The following is a 12,712-nucleotide window of genomic DNA, read 5'->3' on the forward strand; positions in this document are numbered from 1 at the left end:
ATTATTCTTAAGTTGGCTTAAATCATTCCTGTTTATGCTTTTATACTTTACTATGCATTTATGTATTGACAATAATATCTAGTATTGATTAGTATGTTTGTAAAATATATATATAAATAACCACTATGGTAGGGGCGCCTGGGTGGCTCAGTCGGTTAAGCGTCTGACTTCGGCTCAGGTCATGACCTCGCGGTCCGTGAGTTCGAGCCCCATGTCGGGCTCTGTGCTGACCGCTCAGAGCCTGGAGCCTGTTTCAGATTCTGTGTCTCCCTCTCTCTGACCCTCCCCCATTCATGCTCTGTCTCTCTCTGTCTCAAAAATAAATAAACATTAAAACAATTTTTTTTTAAATAACCACTATGGTAAAAATATTGCACATTCTCTTCTATAATTCATGATTTTTCCTTCAGTATTATTTTTCATATATTTCCATTTTGATACAGTTAGTACTGAGTGACTCTTTTTCATTGTTCTTATAGCACACAATTTTGTTTATGTCATATTTTAGTTATGGATTTATTTATCAATTTTATTGCTTGAAATTGAGAGAGTTTCCAAAGTTTGGGTAATATAAACAACGTAGTAGTGAACATCCTTATCCATATTTTTGTGTGTGTGCATGTGTGCACTTTCCTAGCCTAGGTCATATCTGTAGAAATGTAATTGTTTGCTCACAAGTTTTGAGTGCCTTCAGCTTTACTAGATATTATCAAACTCTTCTCCAAAGTGTTTTACAATTTACAGTTCTCTCCATAATAATTGCAAGTTGTCCTTTCCCAGCAATTTATCAACATCTCTATGGTTGAATTAAGTGTGAAATGCCTGTTTGTATGGATTTTATTTGAGTTTCTTTGATTATTAAGGAAAGTGAGAAACTTGTAGCATAATTATTCTCATTTTCTTTTCTGTCAATTGACTGTTGTTCATTGCTTATTGGAATGTCTTAAATACACAACAAATCTTGTTTCCAAGTGTTTAGCTTATCTTTATATTTTAACTTTGTATATGGATTATTTTATTATACAAACATTCTCATGTTTACCAATCTTTACGTTGCTTTTATGGGTTTTTTAAAAAATTATTTCCTCCTTGAATATCATATTTTATTCTTTAAATTTAAATATTAATTTGGGGGAGAACTGACATCTACATGATATTGAGTCCTCTTATTCGTATATATGGATACAGTACATCTCTCCATTGATTTGTATCTTTCCTTAAAATTATGTCATGCCATTAAGGTTATGCATATCTTCTAAAATATGTAGTGTTTTTATTGACACTGCCTTTTAAAAAAATATTTTACTTATTTATGTACATCAACCCTATTGATTTTCGTGTATCAAGCCTATATCCAGTGACCTTGCTGAATACTCTTATTAATTTCAACAGGTTGTCAGTAAATTCCCCTGAGTTTTCTGTGTACACAATTCTATTGGGTACAAATAATTTATCCGTTTCCAATGATTACATATCTTATGACTTCTTGTTTTATTGCATTAGCTAGAAATTCTAGGAATATAGTCCAGAGGCAGTGATAGTAAAGATCTTTACTTGGTTTTCACCTTTAATTATAATATTTCTAAATTTTCACTTTTAAGTGTGTCATTTGCTATAGATTTTGGTAGGTATTCCTATAAGGTTAAGGAGGTTCTATTTTATTAATAGTTTGCTTAGCATATTTTTCAAATGAAATACTGGATTGTAGGCTTTTTTACAGATTCTGAAATGCTCATAAGCTTTCTTCTTCCATTAATCTGTTGATGAGATGAATTACATTAATAGATTTTTGTTATTGAACAACCCTTGCATTTATTTGAAAAACTCTGCCTACTCAGGATTTTTTCTTATACATTGCTTGTTACATTTGATAATATTTCATTTTGTATTTCAGCATCTCTAGTCTAAAATCAGAACAGTTTATAACTTCATTTTCTCAATCACGATGGGTATCAAGTTTTCAGAAATCTCAAAATATACTGAGAAACTTTCTCTCCCTCTCCCTGACTCTCACTTGCACGTACATGTGTCTATAGCTGGTTGATTCTGGAACTAATTTCAGGCTCTTTTATAAAAGATTGGAAAGCTATATTTAATGCCTCTTTCTTTCTCTTTACCTAGATTTGGACACACATGCATTCTATCAGTAACATCTTTTTTTGGTATTTTTCATCTTATGAAATCAACATCACTAAGCTGAATACAAAAAAATCAAAATTGTCTCTTTGTACTGTTTCACACTCCATCTTATCTAAGAATATATTCAATGAAACATATGGACCAGGAAAGATTTTAAAAACTTAAGTGGAGGAAGAAGAATGAAAATCAAACTCCTACCTTTTTATTACCAATAAAAGAAATAAAAAGTAGAACAGTACCATAATCTGTACTGAAGGGAAAAATGAGTTGTATTATCCATGTGCAAATACAGCAAGAGAAAGTAGATATTTTAAAACCTATTAAAAAGTTTAAAATCTTCCAAGTTTCTGTAATTTTTGTTGGTTTTAAAAATTTTTAATGTTTATGTATTTTTGAGAGAGATAGAGAGACGGAGCATGAGCAGGGAAGGGGCAGAGAGAGGGAGACCCAGAATCCGAAGCAGGCTCCAGGCTCCAAGCTGTCAGCACAGAGCCTGACTCCAACTCACGAGCCGCGAGATCATGACCTGAACTGAAGTCGGACGCTTAACCAACTGAGCCACCCAGGCACCCCCAAGTTTCTGTAATTTTTAGTGCTGCTTTTCTACATCGTTATTTAAAGACCATGGACAAACTATGTATTTTTCCATGTTAACGTTGGAATTTGACAGGTACTCTGTTCCCAGTCGATGTTCACTGCAGTAAGAACAGTGGAGGCAGCAGGTGGCAGCAGCTCCCACTCAAAAAACTGGGAATCACGGCAAGCCATGTAACAGCCTGAGGCCTCCCTTGTAGGCTAGCTAGTTCTTTTGTGTAACTGCTCATTTCAAATATGGGGGGAAATCGATATAATGCAGAAATCCCACTAACTTTGACAAAGCAAATGAGACTTTTTTTGTGTGCCTATTTTACGCAGAGAATGAATAACAAATTTATGAATTAGGTGGGTGTACAGCTATTGCCTTTTTGCTTTCTACGACCCTCCTTCCTCTTTTCCCCTCTTCTGTCCTAGTGTATTCTTTTGGGTTTCACTCAAGCCTTTCCTTTTTCAGGGAAGCCGGACATCTTTTAACATTTCCCTACATTTTATTAAATGACAATGAATTACAATAATAATAAGCTGATAATATTAGTGACCACTTATTGAACACTTATTATATGTAAGGCTCTCTTCCAGAAGAGTTACATATTTTATCTCATTTAGTTCACACAATCATTCAATGGAGTAGTTACTACTATTATTACCCACATTTTATAGATATCAAAGCTGAAATGCAGAAAGGTTAATAACTTGCCTAGGGTCACCCAACTAATAGGTAGAAGTGGCTAGAAGACTAATACCAGCTATCTGACCTTGGAACCTAGGCTCTTCACCATTATTCAGGGATATGTTAACCAGGAGACCAATCTCTACCAATAGACAGACTGACAAATATTTTAATTACGCTAAGGAATAGGGTAATTTAAAGTTCATATGTTCCAAAACGTCTTTGAGAAGTACTTCCACAGGTAAGAATTTGAGGCCACTGACAGTTCAGTATGAAATGGATGGGCAGCAAATCTCAACTTCTTCACTTACTATCTGTGGAAGCTTGACAAGTTACACCACCACCCAGAGCTTAACTTTCCTAATATATTAAATGGTGACAGTAACTCTTGAGTGTTATTATGAAGATTGAGATATCATAGGATAGCTCCCAGAATACAGTTAAGTACATCCTCAATTAATATTAGTTCATGTCCACCTTCTTGAGTAAACTGTACTGCCAACTATGGATTTCCCTTGGGTAGGATGAGCCTGGAGAATGAGTTGAAGGGGAATGAAGGGAAGCATTCATTAACTGAGGAAGAACATTGCATTATGAATTTTTGTATTTCCCTCAGTGAGTATCTTAAATGATGAGTGCATAACCAATGTATCTTGTTAAGTTGATGACTAAATAAAGTCACAAAATTAAGTAGTCAGTGGATATTTTATGTATGTACAAACAGTCTTTTCAAGCATTTGACATGCATTTTAGAGGACCAAGGTTACCATTACATTCATGTTCCTGAGAAATTATTCACAATTAAGGAAGATTAATGGGAGCCCCGTATTAATTTCTGACTCAGTTTTTATTGTGACAGCATTTTGTGTTCTCTGATATGCTTAGGCTTGTGTTTGTTTGATCATTCATTAAATACCTGATTTATCTTCTAGACCAAAAACAGAAGATGCCTGGGTATTTGCAAAGCCCAACGCCATTCAGGCTGTTGGTGTTATGTCGTTTGGTGAGTATATGGTTTCAAAGGCCCTTTCTCAATATGGAGGCTTCTGTATAATGAAAAAAAAGTTTCGTATTTGTGTCTGGAGAGCAGATGTCCTAAGTTTTAGACTTCCTATTAGCAGCATATGATCTAGTTTGTGCCAACATAAAATTAGGCTCAAACTTTTCTCACTCATCACTAAAGTTTGATTTAATTTGGACAAGTCTCTTCCTCATGCAGACAACTCATTAAAGTCATCTTGTTTCTTAACTTGAAAATCGAGCAAGTGTTGTTATGTGCTTCTTCAAAACCTTGCACACAAAGTATTACAAATTGGCCAGATGTCTAAAGCTACTCTGTTATATCCCAGATTGGAAAAGAAGCCATGGACTGGAAATATAGTGTTGTTTAGATTTCCCGTAAAACTGGAAGGCCAGTAGGAAATGGAAAATAGGAGAGAAAAGTTGGATAGGCCTGGTTCATATCAAGAGTGACATGAAGAGACTACATAAGCCTAATGCGAGTGAAATTTCTCATTCCTAAAGCCGTTAGAAAGTTATTTTCTGACATAGCTAGTAAATTAATGTATTTGAACTTCAGTAGCATTCCAAAATCATATACATCTCCGAATTTTCAGAAGAAAAAGAGAACCTTAGTGTTTGTTTTAATGACGCTCATTTTGTTTTGTTTGTTTTGTTTTGCAGCATTTATTTGCCACCATAACTGCTTCTTAGTTTATGGTTCTTTGGAAGATCCCACAGTAGCTAAGTGGTCCCGCATCATCCACGTCTCCACCTTGGCTTCTGTATTGATCAGTATTCTCTTTTCTACATGTGGATACTTGACATTTACTGGCTACACCCAAGGTAAAATGAGAGATTCAGTCTCATCATATTTTGCTATTCACATGGAGTGGTTCTGTCACTTCTCATTTTGGGTACAATTATACCTAATGTTCTACTCCGAAGTATCACTAATCTCTTCTGCCCATTCTCTCCTCAACCTTCCTGCCTCTACTGTTTCTGTTTTGTGATTCTCTCCCTTTTAAACTGCTAAACTTATTTCTGTAGTTCATTCTCTCTCTTCTTCCATGCTTTCATTTAAAAGCACTTGAATTCTGGCTTCCCTCCCCACTACCCCCTGCAGCTTCACTTTCAGAAATATCAGTATCTTTCTGCTCTTCAAAGTGAATAATCTTCTTGGTTCTGATTCTCATGCACCTCTGCGAGTCACTTAACGGTTCTGAACATCCTGTCTTTTCTCCCATAGGAGAAAGAGCACCATCATATCATCATTCACTCTGTTCATATTTTTTTTTACTCCCGGAGTGATTGCTCTCTGCTTTTTCCTACCTTCTTTCCCCTTCTCCCCCCACCCACCCCCTCCATTAACTGGCTCAGGCAAGTTGCCTTCTTTTCTCTGAACAAATTCTCTGGAGATTGCCCTTGTTTTAAACTCTAGTCCAGACCTATCCTTTCATTTCCAGTCTCTTGCCTGCAGGACCTACCTATTTAGTTGTCCTGTTCTTACCTTAAACACAGAACATCATCTTTCACACAAAACCAGCCCCTCCCCTCCTTCCCTCCTCCCTCAGGGCACCACTCCACACTGAATTTACTTCTCTTTTCCCTGTTCACCCAGGCCCAACACCCGAATGGCTCTCTCTTCTGCTTCCTTTGACCTGTGCGTTCACCCCTCCGTGTAGTGTAATATCCAGGGTAATCTGACAGCCTGCTAAATGCTGTGATTCAAACATGTCACAGCTTTTGCAGGTCTATTATCTCATTTGACCTTGAAACAACCCTATGAAGGTAAGTGGAATAACTAGTTTTACCCCCTGCTTAGAACACAAAGAGGTGAAGGAACTTGCCCAAGCTGGATGGTGACAAAGTAGAAAACAAGTTTCCTGACTCCCAGTCCAATTTTCTTTCCATTCTCTCTTGCTGTCTACCCCATTTTGGTCAAGTGTGACCCATTAAAAGCTGTCTCTTATCCTCCAGACCCTCTTCCCTTAGTTGTCAGATGACACTAGGTAGTCTTGAGTGAGTGGTCATTGTTTCAAATAGAGGTTACTGGTGACTATGATGATAGGCGGGCATTTTTCAAATAATGAAAAAAAGTAAAAATGCCTTCAAAACAAAGTGGTTAGTATAATTCCAGTGCCATCAAAAATATAATACAGGCATATGCCATTAGAGTGCAGTGACAAAGTGATCGTGAACATCCTGATAAAAATTGTGTTTCAGAACATTGCCATATATCACTGTTGCTGTATCATTTGCCAAGGTGAATGTCCTGTAGGCTCCAGTCTGTACAAAACCTTGGTTTTTAAATGCCTTCTCTGTAAGACATAAATCCTTTATCTTAGTCACACCTTCCTAATGTTGTTATCAGTGGTAATTGCTTAGATATAATTAAATCTTTATATAACAATGCTGACAGGTTGGTTTGGGTTTGGGTTTTTGTGTTTTTTTAACCTAGCTATAATTCCCGAAAATACACTTAGACTCAAGCTGGAATAAGCTGACACTGTTCCTTCAGGCTGTTTCATTTTAGGCAAATCTGGTCTTATCTGTGCACGCTGCGTGCTTCCTTTCTTTTCCCTCTTAGTAGATAAATTTCAGCTTGTGAGGCACTAAGGACTGCAGGTTGCTCTTGACGTTCTAGGCACTTTTGAAAAGGGGCAGGGCCCATTTTGTAGAGAAGATTAGTAAACAGGGACTTTTAGTCCTCTTTCTCAGAATGGTGGAACCTTTTCAGTCAACCTTGAAACAGGCCTCTGCCACGACTGCTCTGTGGTTTAATCCCTTCTGCCCTAAGGGACACTAGACAGGAATGTGCATTTGTTCTAATTGACAGGAGGAGGGGAGAAGAGTCATTAGAGTCTTGGCAGTGACAAGTCATTTAGCTTTTTAAAGAAAATAAAAAAAGGACAGAAATACAGTTTTGTTTTCTTTTTAAACAGTATGGTAGCGTGTGACTTTGATCTGATATCCTGTTCAGTCTAATTGGAAAACGTGACCAAAATTTTAAAATGTAAGCATGTTATATTTAGGAAATGAACAGGCCCAAATATTGTTTGTTTCAGTTCTGAGAAGCTTTTTGCCACCATGACTTCTGGGCCCTCGTTAGATCTCTCCATTTCTTCATAGATGTCTGAGAAAAAACAGTGTCGAAATAGGAATTGGTCCGGGGCGCCTGGGTGGTTCAGTCAGCTAAAGCGTCCAACTTCCGCTCAGGTCACCATCTCACGGTTCGTGAGTTCAAGCCCCGTGTTGGGCTCTGTGCTGACAGCTCCGTCTGTGTCTCCCTTTCTCTCTGCCCCTCCCCCGTGTGCATGCTGTCTGTCTCTCTCTGTCTCTCTCTGTCTCTCTCAAAATATATAAACATTAAAAAAATTTAAAAAAAAGAATTGGTTCAAGGTGTGTACATGGTCCATTGTTTAGTGTGGAACTAATTAAATATAATGCTTTTCCTCAGAAATAACCATATTTCCACACTTTTAAATCAGTGCTCTTACACCAAGGTTGATCCGATACCATGAAAGGTAAATTCTTGCTGTGACAGGGGGTTTGTGATTGAACCCTATAGCGTGGTCTACAGGAAATTCAGCTCCCCAGATGTACTGGTCTACTCTTCCTTTCAGGATTGCCCTTGATCTAAGAATAACATTTCAAAAGGAAATTTGTTTATTTTAACATACTTTTTTTTTTAATAACGAAGTCACTTATTTACCAGAAACAAAGACCAGAAGCAAGTTTATAAAACCAGTGTACAAGAATTTAGGGAGTTGATTCAGGTGTCAGAAGACAATGGATAAAAGTATTTTTCAGATGTTGATACAAATTTAAGGCACATCTACTAAAAACAAACAATGAGAGTAAGGGAAAAACTACTAGTTATAAAATCATCTTCAAGTTGGCACAGGTACTAGTTTTAATATCAGTCGATAATTATAGAGTTATCGAATGCAAACACGCTATATTTAGACTTGGCAGTCTGTTCCATTGATTAAATGAAGTTTCTGCAGCTTGACTGACATGATAAATACCCATTATCTGATTTGTTAGGTGTTTATCTCAAATATTCAGTCGAAATAAATCTATTTTATATTATTCTTTAGGAGACTTATTCGAAAACTATTGCAGAAACGATGACCTGGTAACATTTGGAAGGTTCTGTTATGGAGTTACTGTCATTTTAACGTACCCAATTGAATGCTTTGTGACTAGAGAGGTAAGCACAGTTCCTTTCCAACACTTTATCTAGTTGATCCCTCTACTACATTTAATTCAGGAAGACTTGTAAATAATTTAATTCTGCAAATTTGCAAGTGCACGATGAGGAATAGAAGTTATAAAATTTTCTTTTTCAACCAGTGTGAAGAGAATTTCATACTCAAATGCTTACAAGTTATTTTTTTCTAAAATTGGATTTGAAGATCACGTTTGGTGGTTTAGTTTATATTAGCATAAGTATAAATATTTATACAACTGCATTCCGAAATGAATGCCAGCCTTTAATAGGGCCAAACTAAGTTGTTTTTCCTTAAAAACATTCTTACAGAGATATCAAGTACTGAGATTTAAAACATGTTTTACAGAATTGTCCTTTTGCTAAGATTGTTTTAGAAGTCAACATGTATTCAGGCACCTTGGAACAGATTTTGATCAGTTGTGTTATTTTTAAAAAATTAAAATATCTTACTGTACATGGAAAACCAAAATCAATTTAAGCCATTAGTTTTACAGATATATTTCATTTATATATTTATCCAAGTATATTTATCTCTATTTTACACCATGTAAAATGATAGAGATGGTATATTACATATATATGTTTTTGTGATGTATTTGTACTATATATATATATATATATATATATATATATATGGATTTGTGAAGGATGATTAAGTGAAAAAAGAACTCACTCTTTTTGTGTAAACTTGGATGACATGGCTTGTTGGGAATCCCTTATACAGTCAGCGAAAAATCCACTGTACGAGTCAGCAGAAAAACATGATCCTGTTTCACAGTGGTTCTTTCAGCAATCACACTGAAAAGGGCTTAGTTTTAGGATCTATTCCTAGAGCCTGTTTACACAGTACGCCATGTGAATGGGTCTAATGTGTGAAGTGAAATGCCTAAACGCCACAGAGCTTTAAATACACTAACTGATCGGCTGGCTTCTAGAGGAAGACCAGTGCCTACCTTACTCCTTTTCTGGGGTAAGGAACTGCTCAGGGAAATGGAATAAGGAAATATTAAGCACTATGTATGTCCTTTACAATTAGCACTTGTCCTCACTTACAAATGTGTGTAAATCACAAGCCCGTTCTCCAACTTGAATATAAGAGAGAAGTATACTGAACTTTACTTTTATGAAGATTTTTTAAAATCTAAGAGCCTGTAAGGTATTTGCTGTTGTTGGATGCAGGAAATGGTTTTATTTTAGCTTCTGCCCAGTACTTTGGGTTCAAATCTGATCTCTAGATCAGCAGTAACAGATGGTACATTCTCGTGTGGTTTCTGGTGAACTGCTTATGGACCATCTGAGTCAATCCACCTGCACAGCTTATGTCTTCAGTACTTGGAACTTGTGTTTCCTCTCTAGCTGCCATGACAGGAAGACAGAACTAAATCAAGATCTCTGCCATGGTAGCAAATATGAGGCAGAGGAACCTCAGATATACTTCATTCATTCACTTCCTTTTTCTCTCTCCTCTGTCTACACACACACACACACACACACACACACAGTCAAAGCCATTTCTATTCATAGGTTAAGTAGCCAGCCACATAAAAGGATGCCAGAAAGCCCGCCCAGACCCCTAATGAATGTCTCTCACTAGCCTGCTGCACTTTCTACTCTTAGAATTTTGTCAGAGGCATCTACAAGAATGAATTTTAAATATTTGGAAAAACATTACCAATTGTAAAACCATAAATAAGTAAAAGTTATTAGTATCCCCATTAATTATTAGCAGAGTTATGGCAGTATCCAGTCTGTGGGGAATGCTACTTATCTAGGAATATTACTTAGTACAGCTTGGAGGGTTGGCTTCATTAAGACTTTCTAGGGGCGCCTGGGTGGCTCAGTCGGTTACGCATCCATCCGACTTTGGCTCAGGTCATGATCTCACAGTGCGTAAGTTTGAGCCCCGCGTCGGGCTTGTGCTGACAGCTCAGAGCCTGGAGCCTGATTCAGATTCTGTGTCTCCTTCTCTCTCTCTCTCTCTCCCCTTCCTCTGCTCATGCTCTGTCTCTCTCTCTGTCTCAAAAACAAATAAACATTTAAAAAAATTTAAACAAAAAGAATTTCTAGCATCTGACCTTCTACCATTTTCAACTCTTGTCTCAGAGGTTCCCTTGCACAGAGTCAACCCTGTTCAGACTGTCTCCTCCTTGTCTCCCATAGGTATCTTTCCTGTTCTTCTTACCTCTTTTGCTCTTTTCACATTGTTGCCTCAGTCTGTAATTCTGCTCTAAATCCTACCCATGTTTCAAACCCTATCTCAAGCCAAGGTCAGACAGGCATATTTCAGAATTGCTGTAGAGCCAATTACTCTCTAAGAAAGATGGATCTAAGTAACTAAAGCTCTTTCTGTTCTAAATTCTATTTGATTATTTTATCCAGTCATAAATTGATCACTATTTGATTTTTTAGATGGGTTGAATCTCTACAATCTACTTTCATTCAAATAATCTAAATAGCATCTGTAGTTTCTATTAGTGGCAGCCTTATTGAACTCATACTTTTTAAGGTAACTTCCCAACATCATTCTTACACTTAAGAAATAGGTTTTTTTCATACATTATTATACCATGTTCTGAGGCTGTAAGATAACCTACTGCCTATATAATAATTCAACAAAGAATATTTGTTGTTGAAATGTGTATGCATATGTGTGCAAGTACTTCAGAAAATATAGGATGTTCATATGACTTAAGATTTGATTGATTGCCTTACTGGTAGTGTTTTATATAGTCCTAAATGCTATAATATGATATACTTACTTAATAAGTCCTCCATGCCTCTGAGAATCCCTCTCTAAATAATGTGTTTATTTGGCAGGTAGTTGCCAATGTGTTTTTTGGTGGGAATCTTTCATTGGTCTTCCACATTATTGTAACAGTGGTTATCGTTACCATAGCCATGCTTGTGTCATTGCTGATTGATTGCCTTGGAATAGTTTTAGAGCTCAATGTAAGTACAATTAAAATTTACACCTTCTATCCTAAAAATAAAAATCTCTTTAAAAAGAGTGTTTACATTTAACAAAGGTTCTATTTTCCTTAACAAAGGTTGCACTTTCTGAAACGGAATGAAAATGTGTTCATTATGTTATAATAAATATTAGAGTGATGATATTGTCTACTTTATAGAACTATATACTTTTTTAAACGTTTACTGATTTTTTTTTTATTTTCAGAGGGAGAGAGTGGGGAAGGGGCAGAGAAAGAGGGAGAGAGAGAATCCCTAGGAGGCTCCATGCTGCCAGCACAGAGCCTGATGTGGGGCTTGAACTCATAAACCATGAAATCACAACCTGAGCTGAAATCAAGAATCAGATGCTTAACCGATTGAGCCATCCATGCACCCCTATAGGACTATATACTTTTAGAGCAGTGGTTCTCCAGTGGGGGAAATTTTCCTTACCCAGCAAACATTTTTGGTTGTTTCAGTTGGGTATGTGGGTACCACTGGCATCTATTGGGCAAGGTCTAGGGATGCTGCCAAAGACGCAACAATGCACAGGACAGCCCCCATCATAAAGAATTACCCAATCCAAAGTGTCAGTTGTGCTGAGGTTGAGACACCCTGGTTTGGAGCACTTTTTCATATTTTATTTTCTTTTTTTTAAATGTCTATTTACTTAGAGAGAGGGAGGGAGAGAGAACGAGTGGGGCAGAGACAGAGAGAAAGAGAGAGAGAGAGAGAGAGAGAGAGAGAGAGAGAGAAAGAATCCTAAGCAGTCTCCACACGGAGCCTGACACAGGGCTCAATCCCATGGCAGTGAGATCATGACCTGAGCCAATATCACGAATCAGATGCTTAACCCACTGAGCCACCCACGCGCCCCTCATATTTAATTTTCTGTAATAAATAAACATTACCAGGGGGCCTGGGTGGCTCCGTCGGTTGAGCATCCGACTTTGGTTCAGGTCATGATCTCATAGTTTGTGAGTTTGAGCCCCATATCGAGCTCTGCACTGAAAATGCAGAGTCTGCTTGGGATTCTCTCTCTCCTGCTCACTCTCTACCCCTTGCTTGCTCTCTCGCATCCTCTCTCTCTCTCACACAAAAATAAATACACATTTAAAAAA

General features: G+C 37.1%; 1 protein-coding gene across 1 annotated transcript in view; it reads left to right on the forward strand.

Annotated features, from left to right (window-relative positions):
• SLC38A11 (solute carrier family 38 member 11) overlaps positions 1–12,712 on the forward strand; it is a 56,351-nt gene that overhangs the window by 34,462 nt on the left and 9,177 nt on the right. Inside the window, exons 8-11 of the mRNA XM_047869143.1 lie at positions 4,339–4,409; positions 5,090–5,251; positions 8,509–8,621; positions 11,460–11,591. Coding sequence (XP_047725099.1) covers positions 4,339–4,409; positions 5,090–5,251; positions 8,509–8,621; positions 11,460–11,591 — 478 coding nt within the window. The remainder of the gene's footprint in view (positions 1–4,338; positions 4,410–5,089; positions 5,252–8,508; positions 8,622–11,459; positions 11,592–12,712) is intronic.

Source organism: Prionailurus viverrinus, chromosome C1 (genome assembly GCF_022837055.1).
Source record: "Prionailurus viverrinus isolate Anna chromosome C1, UM_Priviv_1.0, whole genome shotgun sequence".
NCBI lineage: Eukaryota > Metazoa > Chordata > Mammalia > Carnivora > Felidae > Prionailurus > Prionailurus viverrinus.